The 20,155-nt window shown below is 42.8% G+C and overlaps 1 protein-coding gene across 1 annotated transcript in view; it reads right to left on the reverse strand.

Annotated features, from left to right (window-relative positions):
* Window positions 1–19,929, reverse strand: part of LOC147435105 (CLP protease regulatory subunit CLPX1, mitochondrial-like) — a 60,738-nt gene extending 40,809 nt beyond the window's left edge. The window contains exons 1-7 of the mRNA XM_086491456.1: window positions 18,795–19,929; window positions 4,985–5,064; window positions 4,774–4,877; window positions 4,612–4,691; window positions 2,881–2,931; window positions 2,722–2,796; window positions 2,561–2,638 (exon numbers count right to left, since the gene is read on the reverse strand). Coding sequence (XP_086347582.1) covers window positions 2,561–2,638; window positions 2,722–2,796; window positions 2,881–2,931; window positions 4,612–4,691; window positions 4,774–4,877; window positions 4,985–5,064; window positions 18,795–19,640 — 1,314 coding nt within the window. The 5' untranslated portion in view covers window positions 19,641–19,929. The remainder of the gene's footprint in view (window positions 1–2,560; window positions 2,639–2,721; window positions 2,797–2,880; window positions 2,932–4,611; window positions 4,692–4,773; window positions 4,878–4,984; window positions 5,065–18,794) is intronic.
* Window positions 19,930–20,155: the final 226 nt, after the last annotated feature.

The following is a 20,155-nucleotide window of genomic DNA, read 5'->3' on the forward strand; positions in this document are numbered from 1 at the left end:
ATTATGGGCCGTTTAAGATAATTGACCAAGTGAACGATGTGATGTTACAATTAGATTTACCATCTAATTGGAAGATCCACAATGCTTTCCATGTTAGTTTACTCCGGCCATATGTGGACCGCGCCTCTAAGTCAGCCTATTGCTGAGGAACCTCCTGAGGTTGAGGAAACGGAAGAAATACTCCAACCGGAGCACATCATTCATCATCGGGAGCAGCCACTCAAGTCCGGGAAGATTACACAGAAGTATTTGGTAAAGTTCAAGAAGTATTCTACTCTAGACGCTCAGTGGATGACCGAGCAAGAACTAGCATCTTATCCTGAGATTCTGGAAGGATATGTACAAGCACTACAGTTGAGGACAACTGTTTAGAAGCCAGAGGGATGTTGCTAAATAGACTATTTTCTTATTTTCTTGAGTAATTCCTTTTTATTGAAATTAGGATATTTAAATGATGCACTTGAACCGTAAGGTTAGGTACTATAGCTCTACGGGAATTATTAAAAGCCATCAACAACAAACCATAGTAACAGGGAATGGCCGTTTTCAGGTCTCCGTTCCCCGTTCCCTTTCCAAGTTCCCGTTCCGAATCCCCGTTCCATGTTTCAAACGTGAGTACCCGTAACAGGGAATGGCATTTTGTTCCGCATTCCCGTTCCGGTTTCCCGTTCCGGTTTCCCGTTCCTGGTAAACAACTCTGATGTGTCATATGATAGGTGATATTAAGCATCGGGAAGGAGTTGTGCCGTTCGTTCGGTAGGAGAGATCGGTAAACGGATATTCTTAATGCGTCACGTGATGGGTGACGGGAGCATCGGAAAGGAATACTCCGTTGGTCTAGCAGGAAACCCGAACTGGAAAAAGGAATACGCGTAAAGACGTAAGCACAAGAATAAAGATGGGTGAGAAGCTTTTTTTGAAAAGCGGAATAGTTTTAAGCGTTTTCTGAGAAGGGCAGATGCTCTCCCACGAGGAATCAGTGTTTGCATTGCATCTGAGCTTGAGAACTGCATCCGGGGACACCTGGAATGTGATTGCATAGCATAACTTTTTCAGCTCGCTGCGTTTTATGGAGTTTTGTCCAGGTTCACATTTTTTTGAAGAAGTGACCGGCCGCCCACTTAAACTAAAGCAAGAATTCGTTAAAAAAAACACCTGCGATCCTCTGTTCGGCTGCAATAACAGCCAGCGCAAAACTTTCTCTCTCCTCTCTCTAGCTGCCAGCGCCAAACCCCACTCTCTCTCCTCTCTAGCTGCTGGCCGCCAGCCCTCACTCTCTCTCTGCTATCCTTGGTGGGGTTCGGACCGGCTATTACTACCGGTCCTCAGAGCCTATAAAAGCAACACTCGCCCCACTCTCTCGGATACAGATGCCAGCGCTAGCTTGGAAGAGATTCTGCCGGAAATGAGATGCAAGTGATCGCGAGACTATGCAGCACGGAGGTCGTTTTTCCGTGCAAGGAGCGACTCGTATCAATTGTGAATTCGCCATACGAATTGTTGTCTCGTGTTTGTGCATTTGCAGGTACTCCATCCTCCCATCTAAATAGCAGTGCTACACCCCCCTACCATTTTGAAGTACCTTGGCATGTGTTCCTCCTGCATGCTGACTCCCACTGGAATCCCTCTACTCGTGGTAGCCCTCTCTCTAGGCTCTGATATCTCCTCTCTCTAGGCTCTGATATCTCTTTTTTTGGGCAGGAAAAGTGGCTGTATACTCGTACAAAAGAGACCCCCGCAGATGCTCAATGGCCTATCGCTCAGAGGATGTACAATAGCAGGATAGCAATGTGAGGGCTATGTAGATATCAAGGTGGCTTGTATGAGGAATGCAAAATGAACCATTAGGGAGTTTTGTCACAATTGTGTTTACATTTGTTTCCGTATTTATGGTTACAAAACTCGGTACCATTGAGCGTGATACTCCATGACCTTTCTCAAAGGGCCAACTCCCTCTCTACAAAGGCGATGGTATCTCCCTTCCCTCACACTGAGCAAGCGTCACCAGACAACAAGCTCCTTTCATTATCCCAAAGGCAAAGTCTGCATGTATAGTCAATCCTCCTCCATCACCCATGTAGCTCTCCAAGCATGTGATGACAAAAGCCGGCCTAGAGTCCTTATAGCATGTGACAATGTAGCACTGCAACAAGACAAGCTATGTGAAGTATAGGACGCAATTACCATAATAATGCATTGTTGTGACGAGTGGATGGGATGGATCACTCCATGTCCACCTAGAAAATAGCTATTGTGGATCACAGTTCATGACCCTCATACATGTGGGAGCTGTGAGAAGGGGATGATAGATCATGTCCATGGTATGAAAGCCATGGCCAACCATTAAGGTCCCTTGTCTTATATTCCACCTCAAGTGTGGCATGGATGATGGATGACACATAGCAGACCGAAAAGCAGAGAAAAAAGGACAGCGGACAAAGACCATGCGAGCTCAAATACATCGCATAAAGGACAACCGAAAAACGTAAGCTTTAAACCTGAAAGAGGCTGAAACAAACTAAAACTATTGGCAAAAATAAATCATGCATCTGCGACTCACCGAACCCTCAAGTATTTTGAGAAGAGCCTGCTGGACACCTTCTCCTGAGACATCTCTGCTGATGTTGATACTTTCAGACTGCACAGTAAAATGTATGAGTTGCCTGTCTTCTCATCGGTTTCTCATTGTCAAATTCAATAAGATCTCATAATCCCACTCACTTTCTTTGTTATTTTGTCAACCTCATCAATATACACAATGCCTTGCTGTGCCATGGGAACATTGAACTCAGCAACCTGTTTTCAAAGCTGCTAGTCAGAGGAAAAACCCATTAAGAAGAAGATTCTCAATTTCAAACAGATTCCTTTGCTGAGACCAACCATCAAAAGCTTGTACAGGATGGATTCCACATCCTCACCAACATAGCCTGCCTGTAAGAGACATTCACAGAAGTTACTGTACGCCACCTTTGAAGACAGTGAAGACCATACAACTTATTTCTTCCAGCAAACTGAATCAATAATGCATGTAATAACATTCAAGTACAAAAAAGCATTAAGCTAGTTCCTTACCAACATTCAATATCAAGGTTCGTTTCCTTTAACACTAGGTTTGTGGTTGAGCCATTTAGGTGGCTTGTAACCTCATTCTATAAAATTGGCAACAAGACCTGACTATTTTTCAAGAAACCATGAATATAGGATATCATTGACATCCTATGACATTGAGAAACATATTAGTCTACCATTTTTGTCAAAAACGTGCAAAATAAAACATTATTTTTTCTAAAAGTAGAAAAAAGGCACAAACCCGGCTTTTAAATTTGACACCGTACACAATTTTGAGGCCTAAAACAAGTTGACAAACTTAGTATACGCATAGATGTCCAAGAATTTTTTTAAGGGAAAATTACTAAGATACCCTCTAATTTGTGGAAATTCCAAATACCCCTCAAATTTCAAATACCCCCAATATTTTGTCATAAATTCCCAAAATGCCCTTAAAATTTTCCAAAATTCCCAAAATACTCCTAGTTGTTAGATTAAATTTCTCCAAAGATAAAAAAAATTCTAGCTTTTTATAAGAAGAATAAATGTGTATCAATACAAGATGCTAAAACTAGCATTTGAGTTGGTTATGTAGGCTTTGGAGATGAGTCGCTTCATTTTCTTTTAACATAATTGCCTTTTTTGCGAGGTAATTTGTGACAAATTACATGCCAAGCACTCAAAAACGGATCCACATTAGAAAATCTTGAACAATCCACCAAAGATAGATACGAGGGGAACTTCTGAAATTTGAGGGGTATTTGGTAATTTTCCCTTTTTTTAAATATTTTCAATGTACTTTGAAGATTTTTGAAGGGTCTACATGAGATATCAAATTTTGAGCAATTTTTGCTCAATTGTACCTAAAAGATGAGCACTAGAAATTGGTAATTCTCGTATCAACCTATGTATATCTACTTTTTTATCAACTCTCTATATGCCTTGGGAACAAACCCCTGAAAGGTTTTGATGAAGTTTTTTGTGGTCCATGAGAACAAGAATTTGCACAATAGTTGCTTATAGCCACAAAAGTGGCTCGTGTTCACACAACCCTAACGTTAATAGATGGGATAAGCTGAACATAATAAGCTCTCAAAAGTGTGCACCAACCATTTGATTTTCTAAAGCTGAAGCACGGTTTTTTCCTATGAAGCTGCCAAGCATACAAGACATCCAAAAAATGGGAGCCAAATCCAAAGTGTGCAAACATAAGATCATCCTCAGCTCCGCCTGCCAATTCAAAGTCCTAACTGCGTCTTACTCCTATCCACTGGTGCAAAAGTCAGTCAACGATGACTATTGCTCAATTTGTTGATATTGCAACAGTAGAGCATGACAAAACTTAAAGCCCAAATCTAGCATGGATGCATGTGTGCCACAGATTTTATGTGGTAAGGGCAATGTTCCTTGGCCTTTATGCAGTAGAGAGAGTTCCAAAAGGTGAAGGTGCGTAAGCAAGAGGGGCCCCTGTGTGTGTGCACGCAACATGCACATGCGTCTGTGCAAGGGTTTTTTTTCTTTCTTTTTTTTTCGTGGGGGGGGGGGTTGTGAGTGATAAAATACCTGGGTAAGAGTTGTAGCATCTGCGATGACGAAAGGAACATTTACTAGCTTTGCTAGAGTTTTGGCCAGAAGAGTTTTTCCTGTACCAAAATGACTCCCTTGTTAGTATGGAGGAAAAAAAGAGAGGTGTAGTACATAATAAGTAAGTTTAAACTGTCTGACCGGACCCTGTGGGACCAATTAAAAGAACATTGCTTTTCTCCAGTTCTACAAGATCATCATCGTCCTCTTCATCATCAGATAAGCAACCACCTAGATTATCCACCCTGCAAAGACATAGTACACAGATAAGCTTTAATCCTCTGTCATAGTAACATCCAAGTTATGTGACGGGAATTGGTTGCTTGACATGATACAAAATACAGCTTCTTACTCAGCAGACTCAAATTTTGTTCTTTGCAAAGTCTCACAATATATGCGCTTATAATGATTATAAACTGCAACAGAAAGCACCTGCAAGGTCAAAAAAGCAGCTTTCAACTGGACGAATCCAAGATACACAAAGCCAGCAGCACCTTCTAGCATAAAACTGAGCTGGTCAAAAGCAATACAATTGGCAAAAACAGATGCTAAATTCCACCTAACAAAATCTGCATGCTCTAAACAAATGCCAGGTTATGAAGGTGTATAGCTTGAACAGACCCCTTAACATAAAAAGGCGGGTTAATAATCAAGACCTTAATGCGACTCCCGTTCTTAAACCAAACTAAAGTCCCACAGATATCAGAAACTGCCACCATTACAAGCCTTGTTCCGAAACAAATTTTTAAGGGAAAATTACCAAAATGCCCCTGAAATTTGTGGAAATACCCAAAATACCCCTCAAATTTCAAAAATTCCCAAAATACCCCTCATAATCAGCAAATTTTGTCAAAAATTCCCAAAATACCCTTAAGTTTTACCAAAATACCCCTTACCAATCTCGCAAACATCTCTCTAGGCATTATACTTGTCAATTTTTGGTAGCATTATTGGTTCCTCCACAAAGGAAGATAATCAAACTACCAGTTTTTAGGGTATTGTGAGCTCATCAAATGAAACAGTTCACTATTTGCAGACACAAACACCACTATTTGTGAGCTCATTGGTAGAAATTTTGGTCTAAGGCACTTGATAGATCTGTATTATCAAAAAGAGGATTGCAGACACAAACACCACCATTTGTAAGCTCATTGGTAGAAATTCTTGTCTAAGGCACTTAAAGATAGATCTGTATTATCAAAAAGAGGAAATTATGCCAAAAGTGGAGTAATCCATCCAAAATTGGTACAAAGGTATTTTAGAAATTTTTTAAAGGGTATTTTGGATAATTTTCCCCTTTTTACATTATGCAAGTGTCAAAAAACCTGAAACAACTGACCACAATAAATTTCACCAGAGAAACTCCTACTTAAGCTCATAGCCTGATAAACCTTAATGAAGTAAGGAAAAGCCCATAATACTGACTGTACTACATCATGCCCATTATAAGAGAAATTTATGGGATCAACCTTACTAAAAGAGTTGGAAGACTTTGACAAATAAAAGGAGGAGTTGAGTTGCCAGCGGATAGATTGTTGTCCTTGACATAAACCAGCCTCTCATGAATAAAGACCTCCTATTTGCAACCCATCACGATAGAACTCGTTTGATACAAGGCTTGCTTTGAGACTTTAGCATTGGAAGCGTGCTTCTCTCTCTTTCCTTTTTTACACCCCCCTTTCATTGCTAATCCTACAAGCATTCCATTACTTGCTCGAAGTCATTCAGCCTTCAATTACTTGCTTCAAAGTCATTATGTTGTTTTGGAGGCCACCTCCTGAGTTTCCTATCTAGATCTAGTAAGTGAGGGCTGCTTTGTGGCTGTGCCCCGCTTTGTGAGGCTTTACTAGTTCCCAAGCATCATGAGGAGTCTCTAGATCTTGTCCAGTTTAGCCACTTGTGGCTAATTTGTAGAAGGCGCCCTATTTTTGTCCAGAAGCTTTCTATTATACCACATTGCTTGGTTGTGGGGTACATAGAGGGTCTTTTGTGCAAAGTGTCATTGGCAGTAATAAGCCTTTGGTATATCAAAGGTAAGTTTCAACATGGGAGAACATCCATTCTCAGTTTCACTTTTAGATAGTGTACTTGAAGGGCGAGAAGAATATGGTTGCAAATGCTTTGTCTTGCAAGCCACTAGATATCCGATGTTACATTAGTGCATCATTAAGGTGTCACCTGCGCACTTCCCTTGCGCTACGTGGACACGCTTCTACCATAGTCTAGCATCAGTCTTAGCGTAGGACGTAGATGATAGCCTGGCACCTTGTGAGCCTCTAGTAGGACGTGCATGCCTAGGCCGGTCGCACTTGCATACCCTCTCTTGCACACTACAATCATATCAGCATGAGCGTTTTCTACCGTGTGAACCACTTCTTATAGGCCATTTATTTATAAGTGACTTTTGGAATTCTTTTTAAAAATCATGAGTTTGTTGGAAAACTAGGTAGGGCAAATTGCTAAAGAGCTATAAAAGAAACCCTTGGGCACTCAGTAGAAGCAGGACACAGAAGGGCAGACATCCGTAGCAGAGCAAGTAGGTGAAGGAGTACGAGCGGAAGTGCGACGCAAGAGAGTGCCAGAAGAAGAGCATGACGATATGGTGAACTCGCTCTACTGTAATGTGTAGAGCATAGTGAGTTCTTATTAGGTTTTTACAAAAGAATATGTGTACATACCTGGCGGCCCGCCCACTTACCTGGGCGACCACATTGGGCTTTATACCCCAACAACCTCCCACTTAAAGTCCAATGTGGTACTTTAAGTGTGAGAGAAGCTACTATACAAGCTAATATACAAGAGATGTAGGGAAGTGATGTACTACCCTACACCTAACTGCTTGCGAAAATGCGCAAAGCTCTCTGAGGGAAGTCCTTTTGTAAGTAGATCAGCAGGATTTTCTGTGGTGTGAACTTTGACAAGCTGAAGTTGCTTATCCTCGAGCATTTCCCTGATGAAATGATACTTCACATCCACATGCTTTGTCTTTGAGTGATAAACTGGATTGCGAGCCAATTGTATAGCACTTTGACTATCACAATATAACACAAGCATCTCTTCTTTGATTCCCAAATCTGTTACTAGTCGATTAAGCCAAATTGATTCTTTGCATGCCTCTGATGCTGCAACATATTCAGCCTCTGTAGTAGACTGAGTAACACAATCTTGTAATCTAGAACGCCATGATACTGCTCCACCAGCCAATGTAAAGACATACCCTGACGTAGACCTTCGGTTGTCTAAGTCACCTGCATAATCTGAGTCTGTAAAACCCTTTACACTTAGCTCCTGACTCCCATAGCATATACGCATACTCTTTGTAGCTTTCAGGTATCTCAATATTCCTTTCACTGCCTCCCAATGTTTCTTGCCTGGGTTTGACATGTATCGACTTACTACTCCCACTGCAAATGCAATGTCTCGGCGAGTAGCAATCATTGCATACATCAAACTACCCACTGCAGACGCATATGGAATCTTATCCATTTCAGCCTGTTCTTCCTCAGACACAGGACAATCTTGTTTGCTAAGTTTCACATATGGTGGCAATGGAACACTCAGTGCCTTTCTCTTCTCCATATTGAAACGTTGCAAAACCTTGTCAATATACTCTGTTTGAGATAACCAAATCAACTTCTTTGATCTGTCTCTCTCAATGCACATACCAAGTATATGACTTGCCTCACCCATGTCTTTCATGTCAAACGATTTTGCCATCTTTGACTTCAAAGCTGAAATTTCTTCCAAGTGCTTGCCAGCAATCAACATGTCATCCACATACAAAATAAGGATCAACCAACTACCATCCTTAGCCTTCTTTGTATATAGACAGTGATCGAACTCACTACGTTTGTAGCCTTGAGAAAGCATAAACTTGTGGAATTTATGGTACCATGCCCTCGGTGATTGTTTTAAGCCATAAAGACTCTTTAACAACTGGCATACCCAATCTTCCTTGCCTTCTCAACAAACCCTTATGGCTGCTGCATGTAAATTTCCACATCTAAATCACCATGCAAGAACGCTGTCTTGACATCCATTTGGTGCAACACCAAATCTAATATGGCAACCAATGCAAGAAAGCATCTCAATGTAGTCATCTTGACCACCGGAGAGAAGACTTCATCAAAGTCAATGCCTTTTTCTTGCTTAAAGCCCTTGGCAACAAGCCTTGCTTTGTACTTTGGCTGACTATCATGAGCGGTGATCTTATACCTGTAAACCCATTTACAAGGTAGAGCCTTTTTGCCCTGTGGTAATTTAACTAGCTTCCATGTCTTGTTTTTATGCAGAGCTGTCATCTCTGACTACATGGCCAATTGCCAATTCCCGGAGTCCTTCATTTGCACTGCTTCCTTGTAACATGAAGGCTCATTGCAATCAGTCAACATGACATAGTTCATAGATGGAACAAACCTATCAGAAGGTCGCGTGACACGTCCAGATCTATGCACAATAGGTGGCTCAGGCTCAGCCACAACCTGTGGTTCCACTCTATCTTGTCCTTGCTCCTCTTGAGCCCTGACATTTTGTCTTGCACGTGCAGGTCCATCTTCTTGGAAGACAACTCTTCTAATCTCCTCAACCCTCTCTGGTTTAGAATGATATTTGGATTCATTAAAGTGAACATCATTGCTGCGGACAACCTTTCTGGATTCGGGATCCCAAAGTCTGTACCCCATCTCACCAGAATTACCATAGCCTAGAAAGATGCACTTTCTACTCTTTGGCTCAAGTTTGTTCCTAAATTCCTTTGGAACGTGAGTATATGCCTCACAGCCAAAGACTCTGAGATGCTTGTATGAGGGCATTTTGCCTGACCATACCATCTCTGGCACTGAATCCTTCTGCAAAACCTTGCTAGGAGATCTATTTACAAGATGAACAGCTGTTGATACAGCTTCAGCCCAAAACCCATTTGGCAGCTGTGCATTAGACAACATACTTCTGACCTTCTCTTGTATGGTCCTATTCATCCTCTCAGCAACACCATTTTGAGGAGGATTGTAAGGAGCAGTAAGTTCACGTTTTATACCTTTTGACTCACAAAAGTCCTGAAAGGCCTTTGAAACATACTCTCCACCATTGTCAGTGCGTAAGCATTTAAGCTTCTTGCCACTCTGATTCTCCACAAGTGTCACAAACGTTTTGAAAACACTAAACGCTTCATCCTTGTGCTTGAGAAAGTAAACCCATACTTTCCTCGAGTAATCATCTATAAATGTCATAAAGTAAGAAGCTCCCCCTAGAGATAGGTTAGGTATAGGTCCACACAAATCACTATGAACAAGTGCCAACTGTGTATCTCTTCTACTGCTTCTATGCTTATGTGGCTGCTGTGTTTGCTTACCATACAGACAATGTTCACAGAATTCAAAATCATTAAATGAAAAGCCAGGCAAATAACCAGAACGAGACAAGATTTCCATTCCCTTCTTGGACATATGTCCTAACCGGCTATGCCACAAAGAAACGTTCGGCTGCTCGGTTACATTGATTACATTTTTAGAGACATTTGATACATAAATCATGTAAAGTCCTCCAGACTTTACTCCATGTGCTACTGTCATAGAACCCTTGGATATCTTCCACATGTTCTGTCCAAAAGTGGTGACGTAGCCAGCATCATCAAGTAAACCTGTGCTGATCAAGCTCTTTGTAATTGCGGGAACATGTCTCACATTCTTCAGCGTGAAAGAAGAGCCATTCTGAAACTTCAATTGAACATCTCCAACACCTAAGATCTCACATGTCTGCCCATTGCCTAGCCGAACATGATCTTTAGTGGTCACATAAGAGGTAAACCACTCCTTGTTTGGAGACACATGAAGTGATGCCCTGAGTCTATAATCCAGTCACTCAGTGCATTTCCATCAGATGCTGTAAGAAGAGCTGAGTCCATTGTATTCTTCAAGAAGTAGATGTCTCCTGACACTAGACTGTCATCCTCTGCAACAGTGTTTGTCACATTTATTTCTTGAATCTTCACTGAGGACTTGTTCTTCTCACCATGGTCTTCAGCTTTCTCTTTGCCTTTTTCTGCTTTCCATTCTCTGCAGTCTCTTTTCATGTGACCCTTCTTGCCACAATGGTAGCATTCTATGTCACTCTTGCCTTTAGCACTGCGGGACTTGCTACGAGACTGATTCCTCTTTCCACCTTTGTACTTTTCTTTGGTCCTTCCCCTGACAACTAAGGCTATTTCTTTGCCTTTGTCCATTGTCTTTCTATTGGTTTCTTCAGTAAGCAGACTTCCTTCTACACCTGCTATGTTCAAACCATCTGGAGGTGCAGAATTACTCAAAGCTGTGCGAAAAGTGTCCCAACTTTCCGGCAATGTGATCAACAGGAACATAGCTCTAACAGGTTCATCAAACTTGACACCTTGAGTTGACAACTGACTATAGATTGTGTTGAATTCATTCAAATGATTGGACATAGGTGTCTCTTCTTTCATCTTTAAGTCAACAAGCTTCTTAAGCCAGTATACCTGTGAAGCTGCACTCTGCTTCTCATAAAGGTCACTCAGCTTTAACCATGCTTGATAAGCCGACATCTCGTCTGCTACATTGAAGTAAACGCTTTCTGCCAAAGTAAGCATAATGGTAGAAAGTGCCAATTCATCCATTTCGCTCCATTCATCTTCGTCCATATCTTCTGGTTTTATCCCCTTGAGCTTTATAGGTTTTATCTGCTTCTTTTGTACCAACACGTGCCAAATCTGCTTCTTCCACAATGGGAAATTGGTTCTATCCAGCTTCTTGATATTGTAAAGAGCAGTGTCCTGTGATCTAGCCATAGCTACGCTTCACAGTAGTTTACTTTCCTGGGAAAAATTCGGCAGAGTTTCCCCTGTAAACTGACCTCTGAACCAATATCAACCTGTCAAATGAACCAAGAAAGCTTCAGATTCTGCAGAAATTTTGACAGAGTCTCCTTTGTAAAATGACTCTGGTGTACTAAAAACAGACCAAAAAACAGCTCAAAAAACCACTGTCTCTCTAACACTGTAAGCTATGGGTAAACCTGTCCTGCACCTGTATTGTCTCTGACTGTCCTGTCACTGTCCTGTAAGCATAGACTGCAACAATGCCTCAACGGCAGTAAAGCAAAGATGCAATCCCAACTGTCTAACTCACAGTCAATACATCCTAGCTGCCTATCTAAGGGTGCTCGAGGGATCGCTCCAAGACCTGTATCACCGAAAGGATCTCAACATTCGAGAATCCCCCAGCTCAATAAAACCTCACTCGACCCTCAACAAAGGCTGCAGTAAATCTAACAGTACATAGACTTCCCACAAAGTCATACATCCACAAATTTCCCACTATATGCTGTAACCGCTGCAGCGGTTCTTTGCTGCGTGACTCACAGCCAGCAAACCCTCAACAGACATACATCATCTCTGACAATACATCCCATGTGGAAGTACCTGCAATGTCAGGATGAAATCTCGAATATCAAGCAGCAAACACAAGCTACTTGATGAACTAGTGGATGTCGCCTACAGTCTGTGTGTAGATGCGCCCGTGTCGTATGTGACACGCCTCCAAGAACTGTGAGCCGTCCTTCGATGTGTAGACAGCGACAAATCAACACTCTGGGAGTGTCGATATCCTCAGCACCTACAGTCGTAGGCCGAAAACCCCAAATTTGCAGAGTCGGATCTGCACCCGTCGAGACCACGTAGTCGAAAATGGCTTGCGCAGACCTTTGTTGAAGCCGAACGGTGGCCGAGATGACCTCAGAATGAAATTCTGACAACACCAAGCCCTTCGGGCTTACCCACGAGATTTGGGGCCGTATCTTCGCCTGTCGAATTTCACTCCAATCTGAGTTGGTGACTCTAGCCTCCTGCAGTGCTGCCCCGAGCCTCGATCTGAGCTTTGATACCAGTTGAAGGAGTACAAGCGGAAGTGCGACGCGAGAGAGAGTGCGAGAAGAAGAGCACGACGATATAGTGAACTCGCTCTACTGTAATGTGTAGAGCATAGTGAGTTCTTATTAGGTTTTTACAAAAGAATATGTGTACATACCTGGCGGCCCGCCCACTTACCTGGGCGACCACATTGGGCTTTATACCCCAATAGTAGGCACCCACAGATCCCAGCGTTTTCTCAAGGATCAACCCAGCGTTTTCAGCCTCCAACAATCAGCGTTTTCAGCCATCAGCCACCAGCGTTTTCAGTTTCAGCCCTTAGCCTCGCGAGAACTCGCTCCCACCTTGTTGCAAATCCTCGCCAAATTCCCCATCTACACCCAGATCAGCCCAGCGTTTTCAGAATTCAGCAGATCAGCCAGCAATTTCAGATTTCAGCCAGCGTTTTTGCATCAGTCCTAGCCCAACGAAGGGTTGCAAATCCAAGCCGCAGTATCGCCGCAATAGCAAATCCCCAGCAAAGCATCTAGCGTTTTCAGTTTTCAACCTTGACGCCGTCGTCATCCCTAACCTCTTTTGCATTCGCATTCGCATGTAGCGTGCATCCATTTCCCTCGTCATTGAGCCTTTGGAAAGGACTCCGGAACCAAACCTCAATCCATCGGCACCGGTAATGTTTTCACCACAATCAGTGTTAGGGGAACAGCTCTTGCTACAACAAGCAGAGTCAGCACTATCTGGTATAGAGCCCAGGCTGATATTCGGCAATCGTAGTAAGGCTGGACAGTGACCCTTACACGGTGTTTGCATCGCCAGCAGCACCCACAGCACTCGTAGTACCATCAGTCCTTGGTTTCGGAGGAATCTGCATTGGTTTGTGCATCCACAGCATCAGAAGAATTCATCAGTCAGAATCAGAAGTAGAATAGAAGTTCGGCAGTTGTGCCTACAGGGGAGAGCATTGGAGGGATAATAAGTTGAGGTTGACCGGGGATGTCACGTGCGCACTTCACTTGCGCTACGTGGACTAGCATCAATCTTAGCGTAGGACCTAGCTTGACACCTTGTGAGCCTCTAGTAGGACGTGCATGACCAGGTCGGTCACACTTGCATAGTACATACCCTCTCGTGCACACTACAATCATTTCAACATGAGCATTTTCTACCATGTGAACCAGCTCTTATAGGTCATTATTTATAAGGGACTTTTGGAATTCTTTTTAAAAATCATGAGTTTTTTGGAAAAGTAGGTAGGGCAAATTGCTAAAGAGCTATAAAAGAAACCATTGGGCACTCAGTAAAAGCAAAAGAAGCAAGACACAAAAGGGCAGGCACCCGCAACAAAGCAGGCGGGCACCCACAGGTCCTAGTGCTTTCTCAAGGATCAACCCAACGTTTTCAGCCTCCAACAATCAAAGTTTTCAGTCATCAACCACCAGCGTTTTCAGTTTCAGCCCTTAGCCTCGCGAGAATACATTCCCACCTGGTTGCAGATCCTCGCCAGATTCCCCATCTACACCGAGATCAGCCTAGCGTTTTCAGAATTCAGCAGATCAGCCAGCGTTTTCAGATTTCAATCCTAGCCCGGCGAAGCGATTGCAGATCCAAGCCGCAGTATCGCCGCAGTAGCAGATCCCCAACAGAGCATTTAGTCGTTGACATCGTTATCGTCATCCTCATCGTCATCACAGATCCCTATCTTGACGACGACACCTTCGTCACCATCGTCATCGTAGTCCCAGACTTGACGACGACACCATCGTCACAGTCACCATCGTCCTCGTCATCGACATCATTGTCATTGATATAGACTAGCAGTGCCCGTCATCGACATCACTGTCTTCGACACAGAACCCATCGTCGACATCTTTGTCTTCGACATAGACTCCTTTAGTACCTCAGTAGCATCAATACCCTTCATCATCAGTAGCATCAATACCCATTAGCATCAGCATCATTGTAGTAGCATTGTGCAAGAATAAAGAAAGTACTTGCTCTGGCAATAGAGCAAGCTCTTGAGGGTTGGGACCCGACATCCCTGTGTCGTCTCTTTTTATATACCTTCATAAGTTCAGAATAGTCTGAACTCACGAATTATAAGAGGGACTAAAGCACTCATAAAACTATAAAAGCAAGGGACACAAGAAAAGAAAGAAAAAACAAAAATAAACAAATAAACAAACTAAACCAATTCGTTTGCTACGAAACAAAACTAGATAAAACAAAACATTATTAACTTTAAAAAGTTTTTAGAAAAGGCATTCGTAAAATAAGTTGACGCAACTTACTTGGCTTAAAATAAGTACTCAACTTTACGCAAAAAAGGATAAGACATCTTAAAAACTTAATCCTAAAAATCAAACTTCACACAACAACTTCTAAAGGAACACATTCTTAAGTCCTCAAGTAAGCTAAATATGAAATCGAAAAATGAATACTACTACAAACCTACGAAGAGCAAAGATCCAAACTTGACAATATGTGACCTCAACTTCATTGCTTGTCCAAACAGGAAGAATAAGATTATCACCTTTATCATACATAGCTTGGACAATTGCTATGACATCCCTACTCACATTGTCAATGCCCAAGAGTAGGTGCAGGTTTGTATAGAGGTCATTCATGCTTTCAACGTACTCTACAAAACCAACGAGCTGAGTCTCTTTTTCTCTCTCTTGTCTCTCTCTTTCTTTCAGTTCTCTTCCGCTGCACCTGACACGAGGCTTCGATAAATACGATGACAGAATGCTACATACCCGAGATTGGTGAGATATTCGATCAAGTATTGAGTGGGGAGACACTTTCACGATATTCACTCAAGGAAAGTAATTTGATGCAAAAAACCATGTGTGTTACATGGGGTTTGAGACCAAAGGTGCTGACGGAATGTCATATTTAGGCATCGAGGAATAGAGGCGACACTCAAGGCAATTGGCAGTTACTTCTATTGGCCTTGGCGCAAGCAAGATGTAGACGAGTTTCTGCATACTTGTTTGGTATGTCAAAACGTCAAGTATGATAGGCACGAAACGAGGACTCCTACAGCCTTTTCCTATTCAAAACGCACCAAGGGAGAGTATTGTCACGTGCACATCTAACCCTATGCGCATGTGGACAAGCTATCTCAGGTCTAGGGTTCAGGCCACCTTAGGAAGTGTTATGGCACCTTTGTGAGCCTGCGCGCAGGCCGTGCAGGTCCAGGCACTTAGAGTAGTTGCATATCCTCTGGTTGCACACAACATAATCATCAGCATGACATTCAGTATCCATCATGAGCATTTTACAGTGCATAGAACCCATTTTCCCCAATTATTCAATTTTCACTTATTATTTAATAAGTTACTTTGTTGCGAAACTGAGTAGGGCAAATTTGCTGAGTGACTATATAAGAAACCTAGCACTAACAGAAGAGACAGCAGAAGTTCCACCAACTTGCAGTGCACCTTCTCAGCAAGACCGACAGGAGACCTAGCGTTTTCAACCAACAGAAGCAGAACAACGTAGCGTTTTCATCAACAGATCAAGCCTAGCGTGCTACAGATTCAGCCTAGCGTTTTTCAATTTGCAGACTCGGCCTACCGTTTGCAGATCCCGGCGTCAGATCAGCCCAAGCACATCAGTGTTTTCAGTTTTCAGCACTTAGACACAACAGATCCAGCCCCTAGCCTCGCATATCTCACCTACCCGCAGCAGATCCTCGCCGTACCGTCAGTTCAGCCAACGTTTTTAGATTCAGCCCACTGTCCGCAGATTTCAGCATCTGCGTTTTCAGCGCATCGTCGTCGCGTCGCCACCATCACCATCCTCACCACCACAGTGTCAGAATTCAGAAGAAGTCGGCATTTTTTGCAAATTTCAGCTTTTCAGCCCTAGCGTTTTCAGATTTCAGCCCGTCATCATTGTCGTTGGCAAGTCCATTGCATCTAGACCATTGTACCAGATTTGTGCAATCAATAGCATAGACCTCTCTCGCCATAGAGAGGGGGGACCCTTTGAGGGGGGTTTGAGAACCGTCTGGTGTCGTATTCTTCTCTCTCTCTCTCTCTCTCTCTCTCTCTCTCTCTCTCTCTCAGCACCTTCATTCACAGTGTCATTCACTTTGTTTGTGATCATTGCACTCTCTCACTAAAGGAACGGAAGGCTCTCCCTTCCGTAAGTAAAAGGAACCCTTGAGCACAGTTCGGAGCACTCATCTTGAGCAAAGTTCAACATTCACTTCCGTTGCACCTTACAAGTATAGCTATGGATTTTATCTTTGATCTTCCCAAGACTCTGAGTGTGCATAATGCCATTTGGACTATAGTGGAAAATTTCAGCAAGAAGACTCACTTCATAACCAGTGAAGAAAACATCGAACGTCGATCACCTAGCAAAGCTGTTTGTCTTGCATATTTTTTGCTTACATGGGATGCCTATATCTTTTGTGTTAGATAGAGACCCACATTTACGAGTTTGTGTTGGAGAGCAGTGTGTGAGAATGTAGGTGTCAAATAAATCTCAATTGGAGAAACATTTTTCGTTGGTGGAGTTTGCTTACAACGAAATTGTTCATACTTCGACAAGGAAGGCACCATGTGAGATTGTTGAGGATGGCAAAGAAGGTTTCTTGTATCTTGTGCACCAAAAAAAAGATACTCCACGTAGATCACTTTGTACAGGATCTCGCCGCCGCTTTTGCCAAGGTTAAGAAGGCTTTGCACAACTCTCAAGAACGGCACAACATACAAGCATCGACACATTGTATAGTTGAAGGAAGATAATTGGGTGCTTCTTTGGTTTGAGAAGGCACACCTGACAAAGAAGGAAGCTTTTGCAAAGCTAAGTATGAGATACTAAGGGCCCTTCCAAATTTCAAATAAGATCAACGAGATATCCTTTCAACTAAAGTTGCCAAATACTTGGAGGATTCTGCAAATACTTGGAGTATTCACAATGCTTTCCATGGGAGTCTACTAGAGGTGAAGTGCCAATGTAGCAACCTGAGGTAGAAGAAATCAAGGAGATTCTTACCTGAGCGGATCCTAGCACACAAGGAAAGAAAAGTGAAGGGAAAGCTGGTCCGGAAATACTTGGTCAAGTTCAAGAATTACCGTGCTCTTGATGCAAAGTGGATAGAGGAGAGGGACTTCGCAGAACTGCTCAGATACTAGAGCCTTCCCGAGGCTTTTGGTTTAGTTGCGACTATTCCACAGGGTTAAATCTGGTGAGCCACTTCACTCTTTTTTCACAGATTGCCACAGTTCAAATAGAGGTTCTTTCCTCACTACGTGGAATGAATCTATGTATGATTCCTTTGTAGCTGAGAGTGTTGCTCTCTGCCAACATGCTCCTTTTCCATACTTTGAATCTGTGCCTGTCATGTCATGATTTTCTCATGCCATAGAGAGAGAGAGAGAGAGAGAGAATTCCTGGCATGAGAAAGAGAGAGAGAGAATTCCGCAAAAAAAAGCTTGACATTGCACCAATAAACTCTGCCTTGTTGGATACAAAAGGGCACTCATTCGACCTCAGATGCATTTTCTACCTACCAAAGAACAAAATATTCAAGGACATACAAAAATTAGATAAGTCTAATAAGCCTCACATATAACACCTAAAACAAAAGCCCATGCACCAGCGACAGAAAAAAAGTAAAAATCAAGATTGGAACGCATTTTATAGGAACCTCTTCCAAGTCTTAAAAGTCTCACAATCTCCTGCGAGCTCTTACATGTGGGTAAAAATTTGTAAGAATCCAGCAACTTGCTGTGTGTAGATAACAAAAGTATGTTATTTTCTGATAAAGCTAAGAGCTCCTCTGCTAGCATCCATTGAAACTTTTTGCGAATAAACATAGCTTAATAATCACAATGCGCTGTATTACCAGTTTAAAACGGTATATGTCTACTCTTTTCTTCCTTTACACCTAAGAAGGCAACAGAGGAGAAAAGAAGAGTCTTCACTCTATTTATTCACAGATAGTTCCACATTAGCCTTCTTTTAGCAGACCACCAATCCCTAACTGTTTGTTTTAACCTCGTGCTTCCATCCTAGCAACCTTAAAACCATCGTTTCTTAGTTAATGAAATATTTTTTTCCAAGAACTTGATTTTGTAACTAGGATTTGAACACTTACAGATGTAGATCCTTAAAAACAAAGGACACCTATGTCGATTCACAATCAAAAAGCAAAAGGTGACACCGTGATCACCCAGCTCTTGTAAGATCAAAGTTCAACAAAAAAGAAATCACTAAGCAAGCTCCAAAATTTGAGGCCTGCAAAAAACAGAGCACATACACCCACCTTTTTTGCCTTCTCCTGACCAACGACATATTTGTCCAGAGCAGCACACAATTCACGCGGAGTTGGAAGATCCTTTCCAGTGTTGCAACCTTCCCAACCATCCTTGGCACCTGCTCCATTGCAACCGGCTGGGCCTCCTGAGCCACCACCGCCGCCGCCACCACCAAGCTGCATGCGCAAAAGACTGCTTGCTGGGAAGATAGTATTGGATCCCTGTTGTGCAGTAACTGCTGGAATACGTGTGCCCCCTGAGCCCGGTTGCCAGTGCGGAGTGTCCTCAGGAGGCCTCCTTGAATAGAAAGGCACAGTTTCAACCATATCACCACCCTCATAAGATTGTGCCCCTCTATTTCTGCGTCCCCTTGAAAGCTCAAAACTTTTAGATGCACCCCTCTGGGCATCTGTATACATAAAGTCTGCTTCATTGGAAGTAAGGGAAGGATGCACAAAAATCTTCCCTGGTGGTAAGATTTGAGGCCATCTTACATCCTTTCGAATGGGGGGCTTGCATTCATGCTCCTGAGAAGGCTCTACACCCCCCAAGGCAACCCCTCCCATGTCTTCATTCACTGAACGCTTTGTTTTTGCATCGCGCTCATCTGCATTGGGGCCATCCGTACCACCATCCTTATCAGATGATGAGTTGAATGGTGAACAATGAAATTTGCAAGGGCTCTGCAGTAAGGATGGATGGTGCCTTGCTGTTGAGGGTTCATTGTCTATGTGCATCGCCAAAGAAATGCCATAGCTGGAGCTTGTAAAACCAGAGCTCATGTTGAGAGCAGATGCAGCAGGCCTGCCATGAGAGACTATATCACTCAGCTTCTTTAAACAAGCTGCAGCCATGGAAACTCAGGCTACCTTAAATGCTAATTCGAATGTGCCTCAGACGTGATACTTGTGCTGAGATGAAACCGCTGTTCCATGAACCGAAAAATTATATGAGTAAAAATTGTCGTCATTATCTGGCGAGAGCGTTCAAGGGTTGCGAGTTATGTACATATGGGCGAGCAGGAAAAGGCAAAGGGAGGGCTGGGGGCGGACGAACGACACTGCCCACCATCGCAGCCCGCAGCTTTGTGCATGGGCATCATCAAGATGAGAAAACCTCGATCCAGCGTATGTGGGTTGTATATATAGCCTAAATGCCTCTGAATTTCTAAACACAAGTGAACATCATATGTGAAGGACAAACCCACTCCTACTGCCACTGATAATGCATTGGAATGTTGAGCCTTAGATTAAGATTTAATGACCTTATCTTAGTGTGTTCTTTGGCTATTATTTCAACCACATCGATCATCATGCCTCCACAATAGAGGATGACCGATGTGGCATGTTGAAGATGGCTTGGGGTTAGA

This window comes from Adiantum capillus-veneris, chromosome 19, assembly GCF_014529385.1.
Source record: "Adiantum capillus-veneris isolate H3 chromosome 19, ASM1452938v2, whole genome shotgun sequence".
NCBI lineage: Eukaryota > Viridiplantae > Streptophyta > Polypodiopsida > Polypodiales > Pteridaceae > Adiantum > Adiantum capillus-veneris.